We start from the raw sequence: 25,345 nt of genomic DNA on the forward strand, positions 1-25,345 counted from the left end.
AGCTACATCGTATGACCTCTAAGCACAAACTATCACCTCCTATTAAAATGCTTTAAAAGAAAAACAAGAAAAAATACTACAGAGATCGTTAAAAAAAATCTACTCTATAAGAAACGTGGAAAAAAAGATATATTCTATCGTGGGGTTATATTTTTCTATATGCTACTAAAAAAAAACCATATTGCTGAATGTACAAAATGTAATTTGTAATCATAGTTATTGTATTGCTTAGTTGTAATAAACTGTTTTTTCATTGGCTGCACATTGTATCCACAGCTGCCATTGTCGATATCGTTGTCAGGCCTGGTATAAATGCATTTCAATTTGGGGAGGATACCGACGCACTCGAGTAGTTTAGTCAACATTTTGATAGTATACTTCGAATAGATTCGGAATAATGGTTTCAATCTGTGCGTGCGTGCCCCAGTGCAATGTAAGGCTTGTTCGGCCGCTACACGTATTTGAGTCTTATAGCTGTCGTTTATACACATGTGTGCGACACGACCACACACCCGGAATATAAAAAGAAAGAACAACAATAAATATACGCCTTTTCAATGACCGAACATACAGCAGAGCTTCTGAGAAATTCTGCTCTTTGTTTTTGCTAGGGAAGATTATGGAAAGGTCGCCCTATGTCCTCTTTATAACACGAGTTTAATATTCTAGTAGACACTGCCACACTTTTTATTCTTTGTATAGATGCAAAAGGAATACAAAAATTACTAGTATCAGAAACGCTGTTTGAACATTAAAATTTTGATCATGAAAAGCAAGGCAAATAGATTTCCGCGCATAATTGCTACCTTCCACGCAAGTAGACCTATGCCTTTGGAGGTGATTGCCTACGAATACAATCACCATTTTATACGGCGGATATGAATAATGTAATATGTAGAATTGTCGGAAAAAAAAAGTTGATTAATTTTGGATTCCTTATTTCGCGCATGCGCGCAAGCAGTTTGGACACCTTTGATTTGTTTGGTTTGCATTCCCGGTATAGCGTTTAGGAATGCCGTTTTACTGATCATATCATTTAGAAAATTGAACGCCAAGTGGTAAGCATATATAGCCGAAAAGTCATATTTTATTTTAAGTTGTGCATGCTTAATATTATCTCTCGTCGGTGCATCTCGTACAAAAAATAAGATATACACGTATTAACCCCATTGACACGAGACCAAGTGAATGTAAATGTTTGAATATTTGACGTATATACATGTATTATAGTTGGAATCTTAAAAGTCTACACAGTTGGAAAATGGTAAAATTAAAAAACAAAACAAAAACGTGCTTTTGTAACGACAGGTATAGTATGATATAATATTCTCTTGATTGTTAGGTACCTTATTGCTGAAATGACCAAACTTGTTTCTTTTTTAACGGTTCAATTGTTTAACTACGCTCACCCTGCTCGCGGACTGAATTGTGGGACACGTCTTATGGGTGATCATACACATAATTATCATAATTGCTATGTTATATCTACGCAAGTTCTTCTGATGTGGGTGTTCGCAAACAAAACCTCCTGTTGTAAAGTTAGACCAGTTTCTGGCGGAAGTCTGGTGGGGTCCTGTGCATGATAAACTAGGACTTTCCACTCTCATGAGAAAGGGATTTCATTTAAGTGGCAGGGTCTGGAAAAAGTTCATGGGCTATTTCGTCTCAAGTGAATTTCTTCATTCATTTTGGTCTCCGTTTTTATAGACAAAAAACAAACAAAAATACACATAAAGAAAAAAAAACACAAGAGGAAGAATGAAACGAAAAAGTAGTACGTGTTCTAATGATTGCAATAGTAACTAGAATATCATTAGTGATGATGACGATGATGAAAATTACGATAATATAATAATTGTTATGATAACGAAAATAATAATGATAACAATAACAATATAATAATAATAATAATAATAATAATAATAATAATAATAATAATAATAGAATAGTAATAATATTATGATAACAGAAACAATTATAATTATGTTGACAAGTATGATGATGATACTAATTACAATTATTTTTTTTTCTATAACTACACATATAATAATAAAGGTAATGACAACAATAATGAAAATAACAATGATAATAATACGGCAGAAGTAATAAAATAAGTCGGAGAAAATTATGCCTCACAATGAAGGATGGTATTTGACATTTACATACTGTACCACTTTTACCACTTTCTCTCTCAGCGTGAAACATCTGTACACGGAGTGGAGTCAAAATGTCTTCCTAATTGCTACACGGGAAGACGCCATGATATTTCGTGAGAATGTCAACTTGCAGCTATACACCGAATATTGTGAGTGGGATGTTAAGATTTCTCAACAGTAAATGAGCATAGATGCGTTATGTATTCCTGTGATGTAAGTATATGTAATCCACAAGGAGAAAAAAAAAGCACAACAACATAGCAAAAAAAAAAAAAAAAAAACCCCCCAAAAAAAAAAAACACACACAAAAAAAAGAAAAGAATACCGAAACTGCAAGATTCGGTAAGCGGTGGTCATGATATTCCCAGGTTCCCATGTGAAAATAGCTACTATAACTTTTGATTCTTCTTTGGTCTCGTATCTGCCTTTCGCCAGATAAGTTGATACACGTTGATATTGCCAAAAAAAAAGAAGAAAATACACTGTACTAAAGCCTACGATAATGATTATAGCATTACTTAATTCTCAGAGTTCGTGGAAACAATATAGATCAACACAGGATAATGATAAGGATCTCGCAGTTGATATACCGTTTGAAATCACCCCGACATCTCTCTGTTGTTAGTTGACGCAGTATAATCACTACTGATTCTCACTGTTTTGAAATTCATTTACTCTTATATCACACCGACCACTGACACACAAATTAGATCGTCCAGTCTAGTCTGCATGATAGCAAGCTCTAGATCTGCGACGCGAACGTTAAAGACGGCGGTATCGTTGACCGTTCTCCTCTCTCTCTCTGCGTCGTCTTGGAAAGCTGTAGCTTTAAATTTCGCGAAGATGCAGCTACACAAAATAAAATAGCGCCCCCATATGTCGTTCGTCATCATGGCATCAAGTAGTTCTCTGCGTCGTGAATTAGAGCGGACGCAAGCCCAAAACCCTCGTGAAAACTCAGACGACGCGAGATCGTTTTTGATGTGGTCTTGCGCATGAGCAGAACAGTTTTTCCCCTCTTAACGTCCACGTCGCAGATGTAAAGATCCCTATTGATAGTTTTGACAACTTATTATGAGCATTAATCAGGTATCTGCTCTTAACCCGCTACTTCCGAGTTTTGACCAGTCTCCGTAAAGATAACAAAACAATGGCTTAAATGTACAGGAACATGATGTGCCCTCTGCCATTTACTACCACTGACTACCAACATAATTCCTATAACTCCTCCGTTAAAACAAACAAAGAAAAAGAAAAAAATATCCTTGACTCTTGGCATTTTTTTTTCGTATTTCTCGTCTGGTTTTCTTTTCTTTTCTCCTTCTGTTTATTTTCATATTCATATATATATATCTATATGTTGTTGTTGTTGTTGTCCTAATCAAGACAGTATAATTCATTACCTTGGGAACCTAATAATTACATCGAAAAGTCTACGCTGATGTTAGAACCCGGCAGTGAACGGGTTAAGTACACACACTCCTCAAAATGTTGCTCGTCGACAATGATGATGGGCTTGTGTCGACATTGACATTCTGAGCAATAAAAAGATATTGCAACAGATATTTTAAGGTCCAGTCCATATTTTACATCCGTTGACTCTCTGTCCCCAAGACTCCAACCAGCATGATTTTTTTTTTCCTCAAAAATAAGACATTAAAAAACACTAAAAATACGTGAGACTACAAGACACTGGCTAATTCCCCCAAACCCTCAATGTGCACGTTTCCCATGAGATGATGTTAGTACAGTCTTTCTTGCTTTCGTTTTTATCCTTCTCTTTTTCTCTTTTGTCAAATTGCCATCTGCTGATCACGTGATGTGAGTTGACCAATCGAAGAGCCTCCTTTGAGCCTCTATACGGGTTGTTCCACGTGTTCCTTCAGCGCTATGCCTGATGCGGGGTAGGAAAGTGGAATTACACAAGATCATGAAGTGGGTTTTAATAAAAAAAAATTTGGGGGTACATGGACAAACTCACGTTATCATGTCCTTTACTTTGTATAGTGCTCGACAGGTCTGAATTCACAATAACGTTTGTTGTTTTTTTTTTCAACTTAAAAACCCAGACCTCACCCCTGTATTATTACGCTACTAATGGTATCTTGTTAGTTTTACTTGCGCAAACCTTAACAAATAGCGCAATTTACAATGAATGATTACTATACAACGATTCAATGAATGATTACAAAATAATCATGTTTGCATGAAATACATGCTGATTACATTATATTAAGCTAATTATGCTTATTGTGATAATTGGAAAATTCATCGATGATAATAATACGAACTATAGCCATGATATCATTAATAGCATTGACTAAACTTAACAAAGCAACCTTTTGCATACTTTAAGCTTTGCATCAAACTTTATACATGTGATATTATTTTTCTCTCTCCATAATGAGATACAAGGATTGCAGAAATCGCCATCCTTAGAGCATCAATAAAATTGAACATCGAATGCTGGAATAGTAACACTCATGGGTGTTTTTCCTCAATCGTTGTATTGAAATTGATGTCATGACTTCAAAGATTGGTGTCAATTATCATAATGGAGAACGGAATGTTTTAGATTAAAGGGATGGTATAGATTTGTTGTGATGGGTACCTGTCCTTTTTCGAGATAATTAGAAGCCACTCATGAAATACACAAATTAATGAGCATGCAATTATAAAAGAAAATCAAAGTTTATTTGATGAAAATCGCTTTTAAATGGCTGGGATATCAAAATACCAAGTAAAACAAAGTGGTTTTAATAAAAGGCGGGACCCACCTCTTATTAAGACCTCTTTGTTTTTGGATATGTCAGCCATATCAAGACCAATTATTTTCATCAAAATATACTTGAATTCCTCTAAGAACTGTTTGCATTTCAATACTTTATTAGTGGTTTCTCATTATCTCAAAAAAAGTTGGAAACCTGAGGCGCCATCTCAACCAAAACTATACCATCCATTTAACGAGACAACAGGTATAGCACCTGTCTTCATTAAATAAGTCATGAGAAAATAGTTTACGAGTTTGTGTCTGTACGGAAATGATGCCATTATAACGCAGAGGAGGAAGAAAAAGCCATATCACATCAAATCAAGACAAACTGAACAAACGCGTCAGCTACACGGGGCAGTGCCACACTCCTGCAAGCCTGCTCTCCAAATTCCAACAAGATGTTTCTCCAAACGTGAGAATGGCGTGTAATGAAATATGTAACCACAAACATTAGCGACGAGTTCCGATTGTGAGTTGCGCCAGTATTCCTAAATTTGGCTTTCATAATCTTTAGATTTCTGTACTTATTTCCTCAGATTTTCTATGGAATTTTGTTTTGATGATTTCACCTTTTAGCGCCATAACTTGATAGACGCTAAATGTTCAACTCATTGACTCTCAGTATGAAAACAAAACGCACGAAACTGTCATTCCTTTTTTGTAACCTTGGAAATGATGGCTATGGTTTAAAAGTCAACTTAGACCTAAGCACCGTTTCATGAAAGTTGTCAGCCCTACCAAACTGTCAATCTCCGACAATTACCATAGTAACAGTCACTGATCATCAGAGCTTCTCAGCCAAACAAAACCAAGGATTTTACTGAAATTGTCTGAGACTGACAACTTGGCATGACTTACAACTTCCATGCAACCGTGCTCTGCAGCTGAAAAAGAAAGCATTCTGTTGATATGAATATTCAAAAGCAAGAATTGAAAATGCAACGTCTCACTCAGTGATACTTATCATTTCCAATACACAATACGTGGCTGATAACACCAAGCTATTACAAGAGCCTCGTGGAAGAAACGAACAACAAAAGTACGGAATAATTTTGACAAGAAGTTTCGCAGCGCCACACGTATATAAAATAATGAACAAGAATTACCAAACCAAGCTTTTGCAAGAAGAAGACTCTACCTGGTTCTTATGAATGTGAACCAAACTACTTTAGAAGTAACGCCATGAGAGAAGCATATAGGAAAGATACCAATAAAAAATAACATCTGTAAAGCTCACACACATACGAAATACACAGCATGACGCGTAATAGTGGTGCAAGCCAGACTGCTACGAGCTAAGTATGAAAAGCCGAATGTCAACGCTCCCAATTTACAACTATCTGCTTGCGATCTCTTTCATCTATTTACCCACATGTATAATTTGTAATACGCGTAACCTTAAGCTGCCCTACATGTTTCGCTTGCCGTAGATATCTCCAAGAGCTTTTGAAAGTGTAGGCTGAAATACGGTGGTTATCTTATGATACTAGTAATGAACTCTATTGTTCCTTTGTCTTATCATCATACAATGCACAATCAATGTGCACACCATCGTCATCCAGGTGTAAACTTGCAATCGTTGCAGCCTGTTACTTGGTGTCTCATCACTTTTTGTCCGTTTCGCTTTTAATACATCCGATATTTTTGTAGATTGCCAATTCGTGGGGATTACAAAATTCTACTATGGCTCTCATCGTTGGGGGCACTATTTGATATTTGCTTTGACGGCAACTTTTGGCCATCCCTCCCTTTACACTGTACGTCCCTCTCTGGAGGAAAAAGAGTTGAGGAACAATCAAATTGAGCACATCAAAACCAGATATGGCAAAACTAATGTCATAGGCAATTAGCATCGATGGAATTTAATATTGCTTATTTTCTTTAATCTGAAGTTTCCAAGCTGTTTCAACGCAAGTAGGCCTAAATAAACCTTCATGGACAGTCCTTTTAAAGCGTTTATGGATACAGAGGTACATAGACGTCACAATTGTCGAAGTATCAACCTTTAAATATAAAATCCCCTTTCAATAGAGTTTATGCCAATTACACAAACTGGAGTTCCGAATGCCCTCGTTCGGCTATGTCTGTATGCGCATATGCGTTCCTTCGAATTTTAGTCATCCTTATGTCTCCCTCATTGTTTATAAGAGCAACAATAACAACAGCGAAATGACTTGATAAATGAGAGAAGACTGAAGTATCTGAAGGGCAGATTGCATTAATTCTGTATCACGGCAAAGCTATGAAGAAAGAATTGCTGCACAGGATGTTTTCAAGATATATCCTTGGACAGAGAACAAAAACTTGACACATTACCTTGTGATGAAATTCCTCGAAACGTTCAATCCTTTGAGATTAGACAGGAAAAAAAAAAACGATTATTGAGTTGTTTAAGATATAAAATCTGGCGTTGCTGGTAAGCTTCACAGGACAGAGAATACAGCAAAAGCATTGAACAAGACTAATGCGTCATTCCGAAACTCACTGTGTGTTTCATTCATGATAAACAAACGACAGTCCTACGTAAAATGGCATGTCAGTGACTCGATTGTGACGTAACAACAGGTTCATGTGGCTCCTCTACTGATAATAGTACTACGCACGAAAAAAAAAAAGAAGACATACAACACAACAAAATATGCATGGTTGCCTCTATGTCAGATGAGAAGATGAAAAGCACGAATCAGGCATGAGTTCGATATAAAACGTTCACTAAACTCTTTCTCATGTCACAGATAGCAGCCGTGCTACTACACACGTACATAAAAAAGTCAAGATATTGTTCTCCAGTATTAGCGTGAAAACGATGACGTGCGAACCACGGAGCAACTACGAAAGAGGAAGCGAGTGTAGCTTTTATTATCATTTTTTTTTTTCATAGCACAGATCCGGAAGAAGCACAAACAGCCTAAGCTAAGACTATACTTCAGTGTTCCGGTGGGTGCCTAGTGTATCGTCCTCGTCGATGAATCGGAGTTGGTTTGCGTGGATGCCGTTGGGTGGCGACGTCGGTGGCGGCTCCGCCCGCGTCGTGTTGGTGACTGGCGGGACCAGCGGCTGGAGCTCAACGTCGCCTTCGTCCAGCCACTTCGGCTTCTTTTCCGTCTTGGCCGCCGCCATGTCGACCATGGCCTCGGAGCAACCCGACGAGAGCGATAACATGCTGTCGCGACGCTCTGGTTCCTTCATCGCATCACGGAGCGCCTTTTTATCGGAAAGGTGGAGAAATGGGATGGAGGGGAGGGGGGGGGGGGGAGCGACAAACAACAACATGATAACGACCCCCGTGAGGGTGGTAGTAATGATGACGATAAAAATCACATTTAAGATAAAACTGATTATTAGGCCTACGACTGACAATAACTACGATAATAAAAACACTAAGCAGTAAACAAAGTTAGTAAGATCAATCAGTTGGATAAATGGCTGTCGATACATCTTACAACAGACAAGAAGAATCGCTAATCACTTTGCGTTTGAAACGAACACAGTGATAGATAATGACCAACAAAATGAGCAACAATCATCTTATCAATGGCAAGAATGCTTATGTATTCAACGATAGAGCTTTATCCTGTTATACATTATTTTTCTTTGACTGTGAGTGAGTTGACGTTTTGTGTGGACTACCTATGCAGCAACTAGGATCTCCAACAACATTCCAAGTTAAGTACTGACAGGAGACGTATTATCATAGGAATAGATGAATTGAATTCCTCGATACTAGCTCCTTCGAGTTAAAACTTTAATGAATATGAGCAAATATACTAATATTTTACACCAGCATTCTCTTTGAAGCAAACATACAAACAGGTATTGCCTTACAAACATAAAGACAAACCCTCGGCCTCAACAATTCGCCCTTTACAACTCGACCCTTACCTGGAACATGCCGGTGCCTAACGTCTCGTCGTCATCGAGGTCTTTATCGTGAACTTTTGCCTCGACCTGCCGTATCTTCTTGTCCATCTCGCCCAGAGCCTCGAACATCTCGAACTTGAATCCCGATATATCTTGCTTCAGCTCGTTGAGAATATTCGCCTGGTCGTCATCCTCCTCTTGGTGGCGCTTTTCAAAGTGGTACCTCCTCACCAAATGGTCTGATACTTCCTGTAGACAGAGGAACAAACAAGTAAAGAATTAAGAAAGAAAAATGCAAAAACGAAAAATAGATTGACGGACAGATTAAAGTAGATGTGAAAAGAAAAAGAGTAAAAGAATGGATTAGAGAAACCACGCATTCTGGTAAATGCAGCTCCGAAAGTTGAGAACAGATAAAGCTCATCTCATGTATAAAAAATTACATAAAAGCCTGCATGGCAGGAAAAACTAGGCTAAGATATGTGATGTAAGACAAAGGATAACCTAAAGTATGTAGCAGAAAGTCAAAACTTACTTTGAAACGCAATTGTCTCTCATCGACCAAACTTTTAAGCCGTTCCTGCAGAATGTGGAAAAAAAGATGAGTATAAACACATTAAAAACATAACTGCATTCAAAAGTGCATACAATCACACGCACACACAGACAGACAGACACACTAAATCAATCAATTAATCAAAACAAAAAGGAGAAAAATAGAGGGAAAGACAGAAGGGAAGAGAGGGAGAGAGAGAGAGAGAGAGATGAGTGTCTCAATTCACCATTGACTTTGAGCAGAGGTCAGGTGAAGGAGAAGTTCACTTCCATGGAACGCGCACAATGTATATTTGACTCTTATTAAATGACGATGTTTGACCTAGGAGGCCATCCCATTGGAAAGTGCAGCCCAGTACCGTCGCATGAGGTGGTATGAGGTGGTATTTTTCACTGTGTGCCCCTAACGTAACCTCTATCAGCAATCTCTCTATCTATCAATCACTGGATATCGCTGTTTTTATGTCCCCTTCCTCCTACCCCTCCCCTTTTCTCATTTTTCTCATTCTCTATTGGAGTGCGTTTACCTATTTCAATATGGTCTTATAGATGAGAGCACTCATTGCTGTTGTTTTTGTTGTCCTTTCTCTGTTCTGAATGTTGTCGGTGACTGTCTATGTCGTGTATACATTATATTTAGATCGTTCGTTCTGAGGACCAGGTGCTCCATTTACGTGTTGACACCTTACGGCTCAACGTCGGCACTTGGTAGTCTGCGCCGATCCTCCATCCGTTGGGACGTTTACGCACAGGCATACATCATACTGCATCACTTAGAGGACAAGATCCGTATTTCCAACTGGTAGCATCCCTGGCGACTTCCCACATATCATTAGAAATATCTTTCTTTCTTTCTTTCTTTTTTGATTACCACAAAAGTGAATCTGTGCTTCACCTCAATAATCATTATCACTATTATTCGTTTACAGTGCTAAGCTAGTATGTGTCTCACTTTATTAGGCTTTGTGGTTTGAATTTAATAACACTTGATAATGAGGCTTGATAGGATAAAGTGATGAGAAGGAGGTAGACTGAAGGGAAAAAATCTATTCACGCACCCTTCCGATATAATTATAAAGGCAAAAAAAAAAATGAGGAAGTAAGGAAAAGTCCACACTGACACCCCTTTGATTTTCCCTCTTCCACTTCCTTATTCTTTCCTGTCGTCTACTACTTTATTTCCACCTTTTCTCCTTCTTCCTTTTTCCTTCTCTTCCTTCTTTACTTCCACTTCTTGCTCCTTCTCCGCTTTTATCATCGCCTTCTGCTCTTTGTTCTTCTTCTCTTTTATCTTCCTTTCCCTTTTCTCTACTTTGATCTATCCTTTTCTTTGCCCTTTCCTCAAATTGGAGAAAGGGAAAAGGAGGGGGCAAAAAAGAGGGTTGACAATGAGATAATTTTTAATATTTTTTGTGGTTGTCGTCACCTTATATTGTTTTGCCATCTCGCCCCTGCAACACACGTCACAGAAGAGCCAGCGGAAGAAGTAGAAGAAGGCCTTTGGAGTAGGGATGATATTGAAGGGCGGGGGCACTGTGCCGAGATCGTCGAAGTAGCTCATCCACAGTTTGGACCGTGAGAACTTCCACTCGATGTCTGCGTCCATCTATAGGGAGGGAAAGTCGGATGGAGAGAGGCCTCGTGAATGAATCGCAGCGTAATGAAAACATCACTATTAGATATATGTCTCGTTGCAGCATCCTTCATCATTAAAGAATTGTTTTCTTCTTTTTCTTCTTCTTTTCTTTTATTTCTTCTTTTTCTGTTACGTCCTCTTTTTCTTTGTCCTTTTCTAAAATCATTTAACCATGAAGGTAATGACATCACTGTTTGATCTAGTTTGTATGTAAGGTTGGGACAAATATCAGTGTCTGGTGATTTACATTTGGAACTTTACAACTTTTCTATTTAATTTTCTAGTGTTTCCGATTTCAATGAGGCTTGCCTGTCTCATTTTATCATACTGATTAACCCTTTGTGGGCTTTGAGTGCAAACTGACACAGGAAACCCCATAGCGCTGGACACACTGTTCAAAATCCATGGCACAACAACAACAAAAACGGTTAAATCTAACTTGAGCATGAAATGGGATTTTACTTTTAATAACAGTCCCATCGATCACACAGCGGCCTTACCTCTACACGCGTGTACGTATTGCTCATCATAGCAATAAGCACGTTCAGCAGCACGACGATAGAAACCACGTGATACGTGGCGTAGAGGAAGTTTCCCACCGTCTGCGTGAACGTGTGATCGATATTCGCTCGCGAGAGGTTGACGATGTTCATGTCGGGGAGTCCGAACAGCGCCCAAAATAGCGTCGCCATGGTTTCCCCGAGCCTGGATCGCATATTGGAGGAGGAGAAGGAGGAGTAGGAGAGAGATGAAAGGTAGTAATAAACATCAGATGGGAAAGGGAAACGGAGTCTGGCGGCTTATCAAACATGCGCGCTTCGTCTATGACGTCAGCATGTGGATGGTGTCAAAGAAAGAAAGAGGATGTGTTGACGTCACTCTTTCCTCCTCGAGTGGACACTGCATCAAATATTCATGTTTTGGAGGAAGTGACACAACGCGCACTACGTGACTATGAAGATGGTATGATATAATATATAAAGTGTATTTCATCAACAATAACAACAAACTAAAACAAAGACGTAAAGAGAAAGACGTAAAGAGGAAGACGATGTGTGCACCGTGATTGGTTAGTTTAGAATCACTGTCAGCTCAGAAACGTGGCAGACTAACTCTCAGTCTCCGGGCCACGCCCCGTTCGGTGCGCTTGGGTAGTAAGGGATAAGAGCTGGTTCTCCGTAGTACTTGAAAATACCCTCACCCAGCTGAATTTGAAATACTTCCTTCATAATCCTTATTATATTAAATACAATTACAGAGGAGTTCATTGCTTGTATTCAAAGGCAAACATATTACCTGACCATATGACACTGGAATTGTTACATGCCTTTCCTTGATCCGAACAATCCACAGCCGTAAGATCGCCAAGTCTGTTACGTAACAACGTTCTATTCTTTTTCATTTTCATTTGTGCTTTATATATCTGAAGATATTTACACAGAAAATTGGATTGAATTGAATTTATTTGATCTTGATTAGGGTAACTGTTGCATATACCTCACTTTAAGTGGAGCTTTAAACAATACCAAAATCGCGATGAGCAATAATAAAATCAAAACAACCATACAACAACAATAATTATGATAAGAAAGCAAAGTTAAAATAGGAAAGAATAATCCACAATGAAACGACAGCGATCGCAGTGACGAAAGAAACAATCTCGGCGACAGTGACTCACGTTTCGAACGGCTGCGAGCAGATGAAATGCGAGTAGTACCAGTAGAGCTGGTTCATACCGAGCGAGAAGGCGAACCACACGAAGCAGAAGATGAGCAGGAACTTGCCAATGTCCATGATCATGCCGCCTAGAGAGATCTGCATGGGCCCGACATGGCGGTTGACCACGGTGATGCAAATGGGCCTTAGAAAACTAAGTACCTATGAAAAAACAACAAACATGAAGACAAAAATTAATGGACAATGAGTGAGGCTTGCGGATCTTCTTGTCTTCCTTTTCCGTATTTTTTAAGTAACCTTTCAGAGAGTAATCCAATACACTCATTTTTTTTTTTGTACGAATAAATAAAGGGCTCTCTTTGTGTTTGTAAAGCAGGCCCGTGGGCTCTGTGAAGACTAGTTTGCTCTTAAACAAAATGAAACAGCACAAAATAAGTAAATAAATAAAGTTACTTTATAATATAGCTTATTATTGTTCTTATTCTTCGCAAAATATAATTGTCCTCTTCCATAAAACTTAAACTCTGTTTTTAGTGGTGATGGTGGTGGTGGGGGTGAGGTACTACAGGAATCGTTAACATGATAAGTTCTGTACAGGCACTTTTCTCTCACACAAGCTCATCCTAGCCAAAAGAACAATCAACAAGCAATAAAGAGAATACATCATTTTGGTGCATTTCGTATCTGACATGTCTTAGAAAAGAGACATCTGTCAATAAAAATGTCTCGTTGAACATTAGAATTATGTAGAATAAAGGAGAACGCATGAGGGTGTGAACTTATTTTGCTTCCCACTTTTATTTGATACCCAATCAAAATGAATAGTAGGAGTCACGTGGTAGTGGTGAACCCTGCCTGACCTTTGCGATGGCGAACAAAGCCTCCGCTATGAGAATAGGGTTGTACGCCTTCCATTCGCTTCTCTCGAAGTCGTCGAAATTGCACGTTGCTATCGCATCGCCCCTTTTGCTGATACCCCTGTCTTCCTGCGTCTGTCGATATGTTATCATCGAAAAAGTGCGTTAATTCGTAACATATATTCCTTTAGCTTCAATTGAGAATCTCATCCAAAACACTTTCATAAACAGACTGCGTTAACATATTCAACTTTGGATTTTGGCTAACTTCTGAGGGAATACGTTCCATTCAATGACATTAATGATGCAAGAAAAATGTTCAATATTTTCAAAATATCTCTCTCAACAGAGTGACTTACGTTTTTTTTTTTTATTGACGCAAGGTATATTTTCAATGTTTTCAAAATATCTCGCATAACAATGATCTATGTTCAATAATGATACAAGATAAATTTCAATATTTTCAATTATCTTGCAAAACCATGATTCATGCTGTATGCATGCGTCAATCTCCATCGTCTCACTCTAGTCTTTCTTTACCAACATTTCGTTATGTGCAAAGTGAAACTAGTGCAGTTGTACTATCATTCGGTACATTACTTGTCAGTGCTATAACTTCAAAAAAAAAAATGATTGATTTGCCAAAAAACAAAACAAAACACGTAAATAAACTTCTTGCCTACATTCATTTTGCTTGTATTTGTTGTGTTTGATGTCGTTGTTACTGTTGAGATAAATGGTTTCAAAAACTGGAAACCGTTTCAGAAACACCATTATGTAACTCTTGTCAGTTTAAAGAGTTGGCCTAGTTTTTGGCTGCTTTCCTTGGACTTTTAACATAGTTTTTACGTATATCTATAATACAATAATTTACCTTTCATTCATACTTATTTGTCATGATTTGAATTGAATCATGTACACGTGTATACTGTATAAGTTTCAAGTGTTGTAGTACCTTTGTCGGATCACACACTTCCTTGAGATCGCTGTGGCTCTCGAACAAGAGCTGCAGTCTATTCTGAATGTCCTGCAGGTTGTCCTGGATGCCGTCCAGCGTCTGAGTGACCACCTGATTCGTGCTTCCGTCCGACGAGCTAATAATGACCGGCGTCGGCGTTTGCGTGTCGTTCACGTAGCCTTGCGCCCGCTCGGCTAAGCTGAGGTTATTGCTTGCCTGAAGTTAGAGATCAATGATTACGGACACGTCGTAGCGTACGGAAAAAGAGCATGACGATATGTTACAGTACGACGACGCAGATCATAATGTTGTAGCATGGATTGTGACATCACAAAAGAGGAAACCCGTTTATCAGAGGATGGTTGGGGACCAACATTTCCCCTTGAACACTGTCGAAGCCTACGATACAAATTAACGTTCGTTCAATAGCTCAACATCTGTTGAAACTGGATGAAACCATAGCAGGGGTTTAGGTATTTAAGGGTATAGTGGTTGGGTAAATACACCATTAAAGAGAATGGCACTAAAACTGTATATTCAAATTGATTTTTTTTTTTGTAGAAAAAAGTAAAATTAAGCAATGAGGATACTAGACGTAGTCTCCTAGTATATTAAGTGGCTCATTCCCAAGAGACGTCAAAGAGGAGAGCGTCAAATTTCTTTCCATTTACATCTTGAAAGACAGGATCATCAGTCGAGAGGGATATAGCTTTGACTCAAAGAAGGTTTGAAGGCTAGTTAAGTCCTCTATGTTTGATTAGTACATGCCTCCCTCTACGCCAAAGAAAACCCAGTCCGACATAAAACAAAATAGAGAGTGGCGTGTACGTGTTAGGTGGACTTTAACTAACGAAACACCCATTCGCCAGCCGTAGTCAGTGACTCGAGAATGAGTGTTTACTTCACACTGTCTGGCTCTGTGCGAATCTCCCATAAGAGGCTCATCGCAATCCCTAGTTACCAACCTTTCACGTCTCAAGAGGGAGAGGGATATTGACAAAGAGACAAAATAGGAGGTGGATAATGACTGGGCTTGTCACGTGACAGAATAGGCAATAACTTGCCACTGGTGTTGTTGTCAAAAGTTTCAGAGCATTTTGTTCGCGGCTTCTCCCCGCGTTGTTCCAAGTGGTTGGGCAAATTTGCATCATCATCTACCGGCATATGACCGGAGGCGAGCCGATTCCTATCACAAGTGTCTACACTAGCTCTCAGCCTGACATGCCAACACGAGGTTATAACTTAGCAAACTTTCCCTCTTTTTTTTTGAGGTTCATATCATTATCATCTTTTTTTTTTTCTGATCTACAAAACTTTATGCTTAAACTTGACTGCAAAGTGTGTCTACTTCCATGTTCAAAGTCTTAATGGTAAACCTAGAATAAATATCCGCTCTTAATTTAAAGGGATGGTATGTTTTGTTGAGATGCGGAATTAGATTTAACTTTTAGCGAGATCGTTAGATATCACCTATGAAGTATTAGAGCGCATACAACCCCAAGACGAATTCAAAGTTTATTTGATGAAAATCGGTTTTAAATGGTTGAGATATCCAAAAACAAAGTTTGAAAAATACTGATCTGAATAATAGATGGGTCCTAACGTTTATTAGGACCTCTTTGTTTTTGCATATCTCAGCCATTTCAAAACCGATTTTCATCAAATAAACTTTGAATTCCTCTTAGAATTATTTGCTCTTTCATATTTCATAAGATATTTCTCATTATCTCACAAATAAGTTGAAAACCAGGTGCCCATTTCAACCAAAATCTTTATCGGTTATAACCGATTAACTTATATCTGTAGCTAGTTAGCTAGAAACGTTATGTACTCTTTATGGTGACTATTGTGCTAATCGTATTGTATATCTGTAATAATGTGAGTATTTGTAGGTAGGAGTGTGTTTGTGGGGTTGTTCCTGTGTGTGATGGTATGTTGAGACAGAGTATGTGAATGTGTGCGTGTGTGTCAGTGTGCTTGAATGTGCCCTCTGTGCCACGTGTGTACACGGAATACGACTATTTACATTGGTTGTATCACCAGCTCACAGAGGAGCAAAGATTCAGAATGAAAAAGGAGGTTACGCAAATCATCAGGCAGCGTAAAGGTGAAGAAAGAAAAAAAACCCAAGATATCAAACAGAGCCGCCACTTTCTTTTATTTTTTTCCTCTTAATTTCATTGTTGCCAGCCAGATCGCTTGTGGGAGTTGACGAGCCAATGGTATCCAAACAGAATTACTGGAATTAGATTGCGCTCTTTGCCACCACGTTGCGTCAGATCGAAAATAACCGCCAGGGTTCCCAAATATTTGAATTTCCCCCTTTCCCTCTCACACACCATTCTCTGCCTTTAAAGCTCGCAAGTCGAGGCGACGCGACACCGTGGGCAAACTCTGGTTGATTAACAACAGAGGGATTACCTCCCCGCGGATGAGCGTAGGTGTTTTAATAGTCAGATAGTAGGCATGATGTCTGTTCCTCGTTCGAAGTGCTGCCGTAAGCCACGAAGCACAGACACACACACACAAAGATGATGATACAAGGCAAAATAAAAAGGGGTGATACTCCTACCACCGCCTTCCCATTATAGATTTTACCACCAGATTTAAACCAACAGGCGCACAAGTCAACACGCTTTTATACACACAAACTAACGAAACGAGCATAACACATGAAACCAAGCCCATGACATTGTTCCCATTCATACCCCCAACGTTTTACAGACTTTTGCAGACAGTGCATTCAATTACTCATTTCTTACTCAGAACATAAATGAGACAATAAAATTTGATTTAAAACCCAGTAAACATGTATTCTAATTTGATAGTTTACCACTTACATTAAATTATTTTTGCTTTCAGTCAACAAAATGTATTCCCAAAATACATTTCCCTATTTTACGTTCTGTAGAAAAAAAAACAAAAACAAAAACAGACGATAATATCAAAAATTGAAATGCTTTGAGTTAACTGCCATATCCCTATTCAATTCAATTCAATTCAATTCATTTATTTTTCATTCTTCTTTTTCCAACAAAACATAACACATAATAAATTTGGAATTACATCATAAACATAAACATTCGACTTTGCAAAAGATAAATGATACAGATAAACGAAAGAACACATACTGGAAAAAAGTACAAAGTTATGCTTCAGTTGAGAAAAAAAAAGAACTGAGAGGTCCACTAAAAAGCAAGCTTGTATGTTGTGAACCACTCAAAAAATGAACAAACTTATGAATTACTTATTTACAAATACTTATCACACTACGACAGAACAGAACAAGACAGGAGAAATACAAAAGACATGACACGACTTGACAAAAAAGACGGAAAGAATGGAGAGAGAGAAAGGAAAAGAAAAAAGAGAGAATGCCTACACGCTGAACTAGGGAAATGGAACAGGGGGTGATTGAAAATGTGCTTCAGAGGGCTGGTACTGGACGCAGCTGTGCAAGGATTTGATGGCTATTACATAATAAAACACGTAATCAATTACGCAATAATGAAGCCAGTGATCGAAAGATTGGTGGATGGATGATGAACCCTGAGGTTGATGAGATCTAACTAATAAAGAATATATCAGAGAGGATTTAAGAGAAATGATTTCAACTTGCGCTTAAAAGAATGCAAAGAAAGTGAATTTTTTATTTCACAGCTTAATGAATTCCAAAATCTAGGACCGGTGTATATAAATGTACTCTGGGCTAATAAAGTTCTCAGGAGGGGCAAATGAAACTCATTAGATTGCCTAGTGGGATAATTATGAAAAAACTGGTTCCGTGGAAACATTGAATTGAAAATACTGGGAAGTGCATTTGCATTGTAATTAAACATAAACTGACCAAGCTGTAAAAAATACAAATCTTTAATTTTCAAAATCTTATATTTATTAAACAGTGGCTCTGAATGGGAACGTGGTGGGACGCCACAAATAATACGAAGTGCCTTTTTTTTTGCAGTAACAGTAATTTATCTAGCAAAGTTTGATGGGCACTACCCCATGCTAGGAGTCCGTAATTAAGATACGGTAAAATTAGAGAAAAATACAAGGTCAACAAAGAGGACATTGGAATATGAGACTTGAGTCTATTTATGATACCAATATTACGAGAAATTATGGTACTAATGTTAATAATGTGCGGTCTCCATGAAAGTTTATCATCCACTGTGATACCAAGGAATTTTATATGAGATACACGTTCTAGCAGAGTGTCATCAAAAATGATATTTGTGCGCAAAGCTTCTACGGAATTGCTAAAAAGCATATACTTAGTTTTCTGGAGATTAAGTGATAATTTATTAGCTCTTATCCACTGAGTAACTTTTTTCAATTCGGAATTAACAATGCGTACGAGAGTATCTGGATTTCGGTGAGAAAAGAAAACGTTGGAATCATCAGCAAAAAGTATAAATGAGAGTATATCAGATGATCTACAAAAGTCATTAATATAAATGATAAAAAGTAAAGGTCCTAATAAGCTACCCTGTGGGACGCCACATTTAATAAATTCTAGATTTGAGTCATTCCCGTTCAGAGATACATATTGTTTTCGATTTTGTAGGTAACTCCTGAACCACTCCAAGGCCTTCCCCCGTATTCCATAATGAGACAATTTATATAATAAAATTTCATGATTTATCGTATCGAAGGCCTTGGAGAAGTCCAGGAAGATACCAATAAGATGAGAATGATTATCAATAGTATGCGCGGCGTGGTCAATAAACTTCAAAAGGGCATGAATGGTACTGTGTTTCTGACGAAACCCAAATTGAGAATTTGTAAAAACATTATGAAAATTAAGAAAATTAATTGTTCTTACAAACACCAATTTTTCCAAAATTTTAGATAAGGATGAAAGCAATGAAATGGGTCTATAATTACGTACATCAAATTCATCTCCTTTTTTAAATAAAGGAAAAACCTTAGCTATTTTCATAAATTCAGGAAAAACACCACTTAATATAGATTTATTGAAAATATGTGAAAGTGGGTCAGCAATTGATGATATAATTCCCTTTAAAATAAAATTACTTATATCATCATAACCAGCACTTCGCTTATTATTCATTGCAGTAACAATATCTATTATTTCATATTTGGTTGTTGGAACAAAAAAAATAGAACTAGAATTAGGTTGCCCTAAGAATGTAGAAAAATGCGTATTTGACTGTGGTACTTTTTCTACCAGATTTTCCCCAATTATTGAAAAATAAGAGTTTAAAATATTAACTATATCATTAGGATCTTCAACAATTTTATTATCATATTTTAACTTTGTAATATTTAATTTCTTTTTTGATATATTCATAGCCTGCTTCAATACCTTCCATGTATTCTTTATATCGTGTTTATATTTTTCTAACTGAATCATATATTTCCTCTTTTCCAACCGTATAATCTTCGTTAAAATGTTTTTATACGAAGTGTATTTATTTTTTGACTCCTCAGTTTTTTTCATTTTGAATTTATAGTAAAACCTATTTTTCCTATTTATTGCACGAAGAACAGATTTTGAAATCCATGGAAGTTTAGGAGACGTTTTATAATTAACTGACTTATCTTTTAATTTAGGAATATATTCATCTAAATATTTATTCATAATCCCTGAAAAATTTTCAAATGATACATTTACATCATCATTATCATAAACACTGGACCAGTCAGCCCTATCTCTATCTCTTCCTCCCCAAATCTAGGTCGATAAGTTTGATGTATGTTTCTCATCTCTCCCATAAAGAAATGATCTAGAAATGATCTAGGAAAGAGTGCAGAAAGAAACTAGGCTTGTGCATCAGTGTGACTATATTGGAAAAGAAACACGTCTCTGTGGTATCACTCAGTTAGTCTAAATTTCCGCAATTATATTTGTTTGTGTGTCTGTTTGTTTGTTTGTGTGTGGTGTGTGTATTTGAGTGTGCGTGTGTGAGTCTATTACCTCTCAAATTTGATGCCTGACATTTCTTTGATTAATCAATTAATTAATTAATTTTCTCTTACCTGTATAAAGACCATCACCCTGAGTGCGATAAAGCTCCAATAGAGGGAGAGCATGAAAAAATCGAAATAGTTCCAAAGATTTGTGAAGAAGCGGGAGCCGTTATACCAAAGCTCCTTGCACTTTTGCCACGTCTGACCTGCAAACACGAAAAGGGTAGAGAAAATCAAATCTATCAAAGAATATTTCCAAAATATATAACATAACCTGCTCCTTTACTTGCTAGTGCTGTCACTCTAAATAATATTTTGAATTTATCTAATGTATTTCTGATCAAAACATCCTAAGGAAATTCTCTCCTTTAACGATTCTGCGAAAAAAAAAAGAAAAAGAAAAAAAAAGAACATCAATCGCATGTTGCAAATGTATCCGTATTTGTTCTTGATTATTTGCAGGAACATTTGTTTCGTTATCGCAGACATTTTCTGATTCATATATAAAATGTTGCTTTGACGAGCATAACTTGCATAAATAGCATTACATTCTTATGTTGAGCATTAACGCTAACGCGTTGTTGATTTTAACACTGAATACAGTGTATCCCCAATGTAACCGTTCATTAATTGATCATGACATAAAAACGAAATGTCATTTGAAATCTATTCACCTATCACACACATAAAAAAAAAACATGTACATTCTCCCTCCTTCATCCTCTCTTCTTTTTTCTTTCTATCTCTCTTTCATGTCTGTCTGTTATTTCTTTTTTTCACCTTCCATATTAAGACAAAAATAAGTCCTGAGAAATGCGATCTCAAATGGGTGATGACATTATAGAGCCTTGAAAATGAGGACGATACTGTTCGACGTAACACGTTTGTTCCATTCTCCAGCATTTCGCATTTGACATTACTTCATACTCAGTCGAACTATACATTCCACGAATGCATAATGTAAACAAATATGTTGTCATTGTAAAGAAACCTAATCAGGCTTTCTTATGATGTCACATTTAAATGAAATGATATAGATGTAAGAGAAATATGATACAACAAACTGGAAATGCAGAACTTTTTAAGGGGTTCATATTATGATGTGGTATATGTCGATTTCGGTTTATATTACGAAGGTCAAGAAAATCGGATCTTTCCATAAGCACCCCATTGCTTCTTATTAAATGAAAACTCGGTTTAGGGAGTCGCGATTTTCTGATTACCAGTCCGCAATTTAACAGGATTTTGCACTGAGATGTCAGCAGTGTTGAAGTCATTGACTCAAACACTACCTAGGTGTATATAGAGTTCGCACACTGGGAGCACGCACCAATATCTCTTCCCATTATCCAACGCTTGGGGCGCACTTTTCTTCATCCTCGATTTAATGCGCTTGACGTGCGCTCCCGCTTCATTGCATTCGTTTAGTTTTAAGCGCGCATCGTTATGAACAATTTCTCTGTTTGGTTTTCCCTCCAGTCAGGTTAACTAATAAATGCTTTCAATAGATTCGTTAAACATTGCCTCGCTAATTCATCTATGATGGTGTCTTTCAACTACTGCACGTACGCGATTAAAGGTGCACTTCCATCTTTGCGTTTGCACTTTATCTGCCTATGATTTTGCCTGTCTGTTGTTAGGCATTTCTGTGTTCAGGACATCCTTTACCCTGTCACCTGCGCCATGACATGGGGACCACTTGGCTTCCAGAGTGGCAGACAGGGAAAATGGCGCAGAAAAAACCTAACATCCGCAACAATTCAAGACAAATCTATCATACAACCACCGGGTAAACATGCGCGTCTTAGTTCAACAGAGTTTCGCGCAGAGGCACGAAGGCTCGTGTCCCCACGTTGACAAGTCGCGGAAAGGGCTTTCGGCTAGAGACGTTTGGACTGATTGATTGCTGCTAGCATCCCGTGGCCTGATCGTTTCGCAGACTCACGAGCTCTGTCGGAACCGTGGAGATATATACTAAGAACACATAACTCTATGGTCGGAACCCACGACGTCGGCGCGAAAACCGCGCGCGTTAAAAATGTTCTATTCCTGCTCCATCTCTCCGTCGCGTTCACTGCGTCATCGAATGAATATTTTGCAATGAATATGGGCAAGGACCAAGGTGTATAGCGGCAACACTATAGTAAATCCATCTTTATTCAGCTTGTACACGACTGGTTGAACTATTGGCATTGCAACACTTTCATGGGTTAATTAACAACAAATAGGTGAAAATTCGTGTCAAAATACTAAGGTTTGAGAGTGGAGTCTGGTCTATTATGAAAGACGTTCGATCCGTTTCAATCCTCTGTCAATAGATATTAATTGATAGGTTGCATTTCACATGAATGCGCGCGCACGCCCTACTCGCGCACGACAAATACAATCGCACACGAATATACTCGCGCGCGCATACACACATACATACCCATGCACACTTAAATTACCTTTTTGCAGTAATTGTTTCCGGTTTAAAAAAAAAATGTGAATGCAAAGGAGGAGGAAAGGATACCAGAATGCACTGATAAGTTTACCCCCTTCATAACCCCCCCCCTCCTCCTCAAACCCCTCTTCTCTACTGAAAACACCCTCTACCCTTCAAAAAAAAAAAATGTCTCGATAGAGTTCACTATCATCACCATCGTTACCTTGTTTGCATTCATAATTACTGCGTGGTCATGACTCCTAACCCAGCGAAGCCTCTCACATTAAACACGCCATCGCGGGCCGAAGGGAAAACAGACAAAGTGCATGACAGCTTCAGCGAAATGGCGGTAGGGCGTATGACATTATACGACATTCGGATACTTTTTTATTCCCGTCACAGACGGATCCTCTGTTAATAATTTGAGAATTATCAAGTTATTGAAATTAGTACTTTACAGAGAGCTTCATGTATAAATGTCGTCACAAAATGCATCCCTCAGTATATTTGTGATTTTTTTTTTTCATGCAACATGTTTATTTGCGTTCTCACCCAACAACTACATGCAATAATTCACTTGAATAATTCCAGTACATTATCAGCACATTAAGCCCTTATACATCATGGACATGTATGGCATTCATTACATAATTCCTTCAAAAAGATACGTTTTTCGGACTTCTTTTAATAAGGCTTTAAGAGAAGTGCTATTTAGTCAATATCTGATGAATGGAATGAAATTGAGTTAATTGAATTGAAATGCAATACCAATGTTTATTCTTTTCATCAATCTCTTCTGTAGTTTTATTCCATTTAGGCCCTTATATACCTTCACAGGACATACATTTGAATTTATGGGCTCAAGGATGTACGATTCATACTCTAAAGCATATCAAGATTGAATAATTTTAAAGTGAAAAGTGACCCACGGTCACTACAATATTATGACAAATCCCAGATAGAGCAAGTACTTCTCTGAAATAAGCGATTTGATATTTGTTCGAAAATCGACAGATTGATATCTTTATAACCTGAAGTCCAAGTTTTAAAGTGAAATTGATGTTGTTGTTTTAAATTTCACATTTTCTCTATTTCTGAAGCATTTTGCCATGGTGATTTGAAATGACCTTTCGTCCAGTAATCTGCCTTCACCTCTGATCCGAGTTTTCCAAAAACTATACTCATCAGTTGTTTCATTCAAATTTTGAAATAGCTGCAAATAAAAAGGGGTATTTGGACATGAGGTAAAGTTGACAAGACATCCTATCCAAGTATCTGAACACTGCGAGAGACTCGATCCCGTCATCTTCGATTTGAGAGCCCTAAGACCTATCTACGACCAATATTGCCACATTATTACAGGCTTTATTGTATGGATTGGACAATATCGTCTCATTATAGTGTCAATGAATGTTGTTCACACAATTGGAAATCTTGCGATTCAGTGCCTCTGTCGAGTGATAATCACTATACCAAGAAAAAAAAACACTTACAATGATCAAAAGCAGAAGAAGCAAAAGTGATTAAAAAATCATACAATAGATCACTGATTTGTAATCGCTAATAAGGCAACTAACACTTAACTCCGATTTCATTTTGTTACGTTGGTATAACTCAAACAAAACACAAAATGCTCCACAGAAAAGTATCATGATGATAGTAACTTGTTGACCGAAACTTGTGGGTGTGCCGTGGCGTATCATCATGCTAAGGTAGTGTGTATGATCACGGTGTTTGGAATAAGAGGGGGGGGGGGATTAAAGCAGCATTTGTGATGGTTCATACATTATCAAGTGGGTGTGCTCGTAATGCCCAAGTAATGCAAAAGCAGCGGGCATAAGAAGGTGTGCAACCATTGATTGGGCCAGATGGGGGAAAATATCCCCGTTTCGGCCAATTTAGCTGCAACACGAGTGTCATCACCCACGGCTCGCAGACTTAAACCCCCTCCACCTCTGCCTACCCCTCAAACTCCTCTCCCAGCTCTAGCACGCGCCGTGGAGAGTGATCAATTACTACTCGGCTTGACGATCTCGGGGGTTGTGTGCTGTATCTCTATGGGTTCGCCAAACAGGTGGAGTGATTTGGAAAATACTCCATCGTGCTGGCTCCGGGAATCTATGTGGACAGAATTAATTTCAATTTTTCTCCCTCTCCTTTCATCTGACCTTTAATTCCCTCCTCCCCCACACACCTCTCTCCCTCTCTCCCTTACTATATTTCTCCCACTCCCCCTCTCTGACTCTTAATTTCTTCCTCTCTCCCTCTCTCTAACACACACACACTAACAAACACACAAACATACCCACGCACACACAGACTCTCCGTCTTTCTTTCTCCCACTTCAGAGAGTACCAACGAACTACCGGGGAAACCAGTGCCATTCACAAAGAATTCATTGGACCATTATTTTCTAATATTTCGCCGGTTGACGATTTGCTTTAACGGAGACAGGAAATGGCGCACTCAGGTGATCGGTCTTTTTGCTTTTCACTCTGGACTCTTTTTTGATT

The 25,345-nt window shown here is 38.1% G+C and overlaps 1 protein-coding gene across 1 annotated transcript in view; it reads right to left on the reverse strand.

The window, feature by feature from the left end:
* Positions 1–7,848: 7,848 nt before the first annotated feature.
* LOC140240814 (short transient receptor potential channel 4-like) overlaps positions 7,849–25,345 on the reverse strand; it is a 35,460-nt gene continuing 17,963 nt past the window's right edge. Inside the window, exons 7-17 of the mRNA XM_072320586.1 lie at positions 20,477–20,613; positions 17,046–17,051; positions 14,487–14,689; positions 13,708–13,720; positions 13,519–13,650; positions 12,660–12,859; positions 11,482–11,686; positions 10,772–10,951; positions 9,326–9,370; positions 8,812–9,039; positions 7,849–8,133 (exon numbers count right to left, since the gene is read on the reverse strand). Of these exons, the coding sequence (XP_072176687.1) occupies positions 7,849–8,133; positions 8,812–9,039; positions 9,326–9,370; positions 10,772–10,951; positions 11,482–11,686; positions 12,660–12,859; positions 13,519–13,650; positions 13,708–13,720; positions 14,487–14,689; positions 17,046–17,051; positions 20,477–20,613 (1,634 nt within the window). The remainder of the gene's footprint in view (positions 8,134–8,811; positions 9,040–9,325; positions 9,371–10,771; positions 10,952–11,481; positions 11,687–12,659; positions 12,860–13,518; positions 13,651–13,707; positions 13,721–14,486; positions 14,690–17,045; positions 17,052–20,476; positions 20,614–25,345) is intronic.

This window comes from Diadema setosum, chromosome 17, assembly GCF_964275005.1.
Source record: "Diadema setosum chromosome 17, eeDiaSeto1, whole genome shotgun sequence".
In the NCBI taxonomy this organism is placed as follows: Eukaryota; Metazoa; Echinodermata; class Echinoidea; order Diadematoida; family Diadematidae; genus Diadema; species Diadema setosum.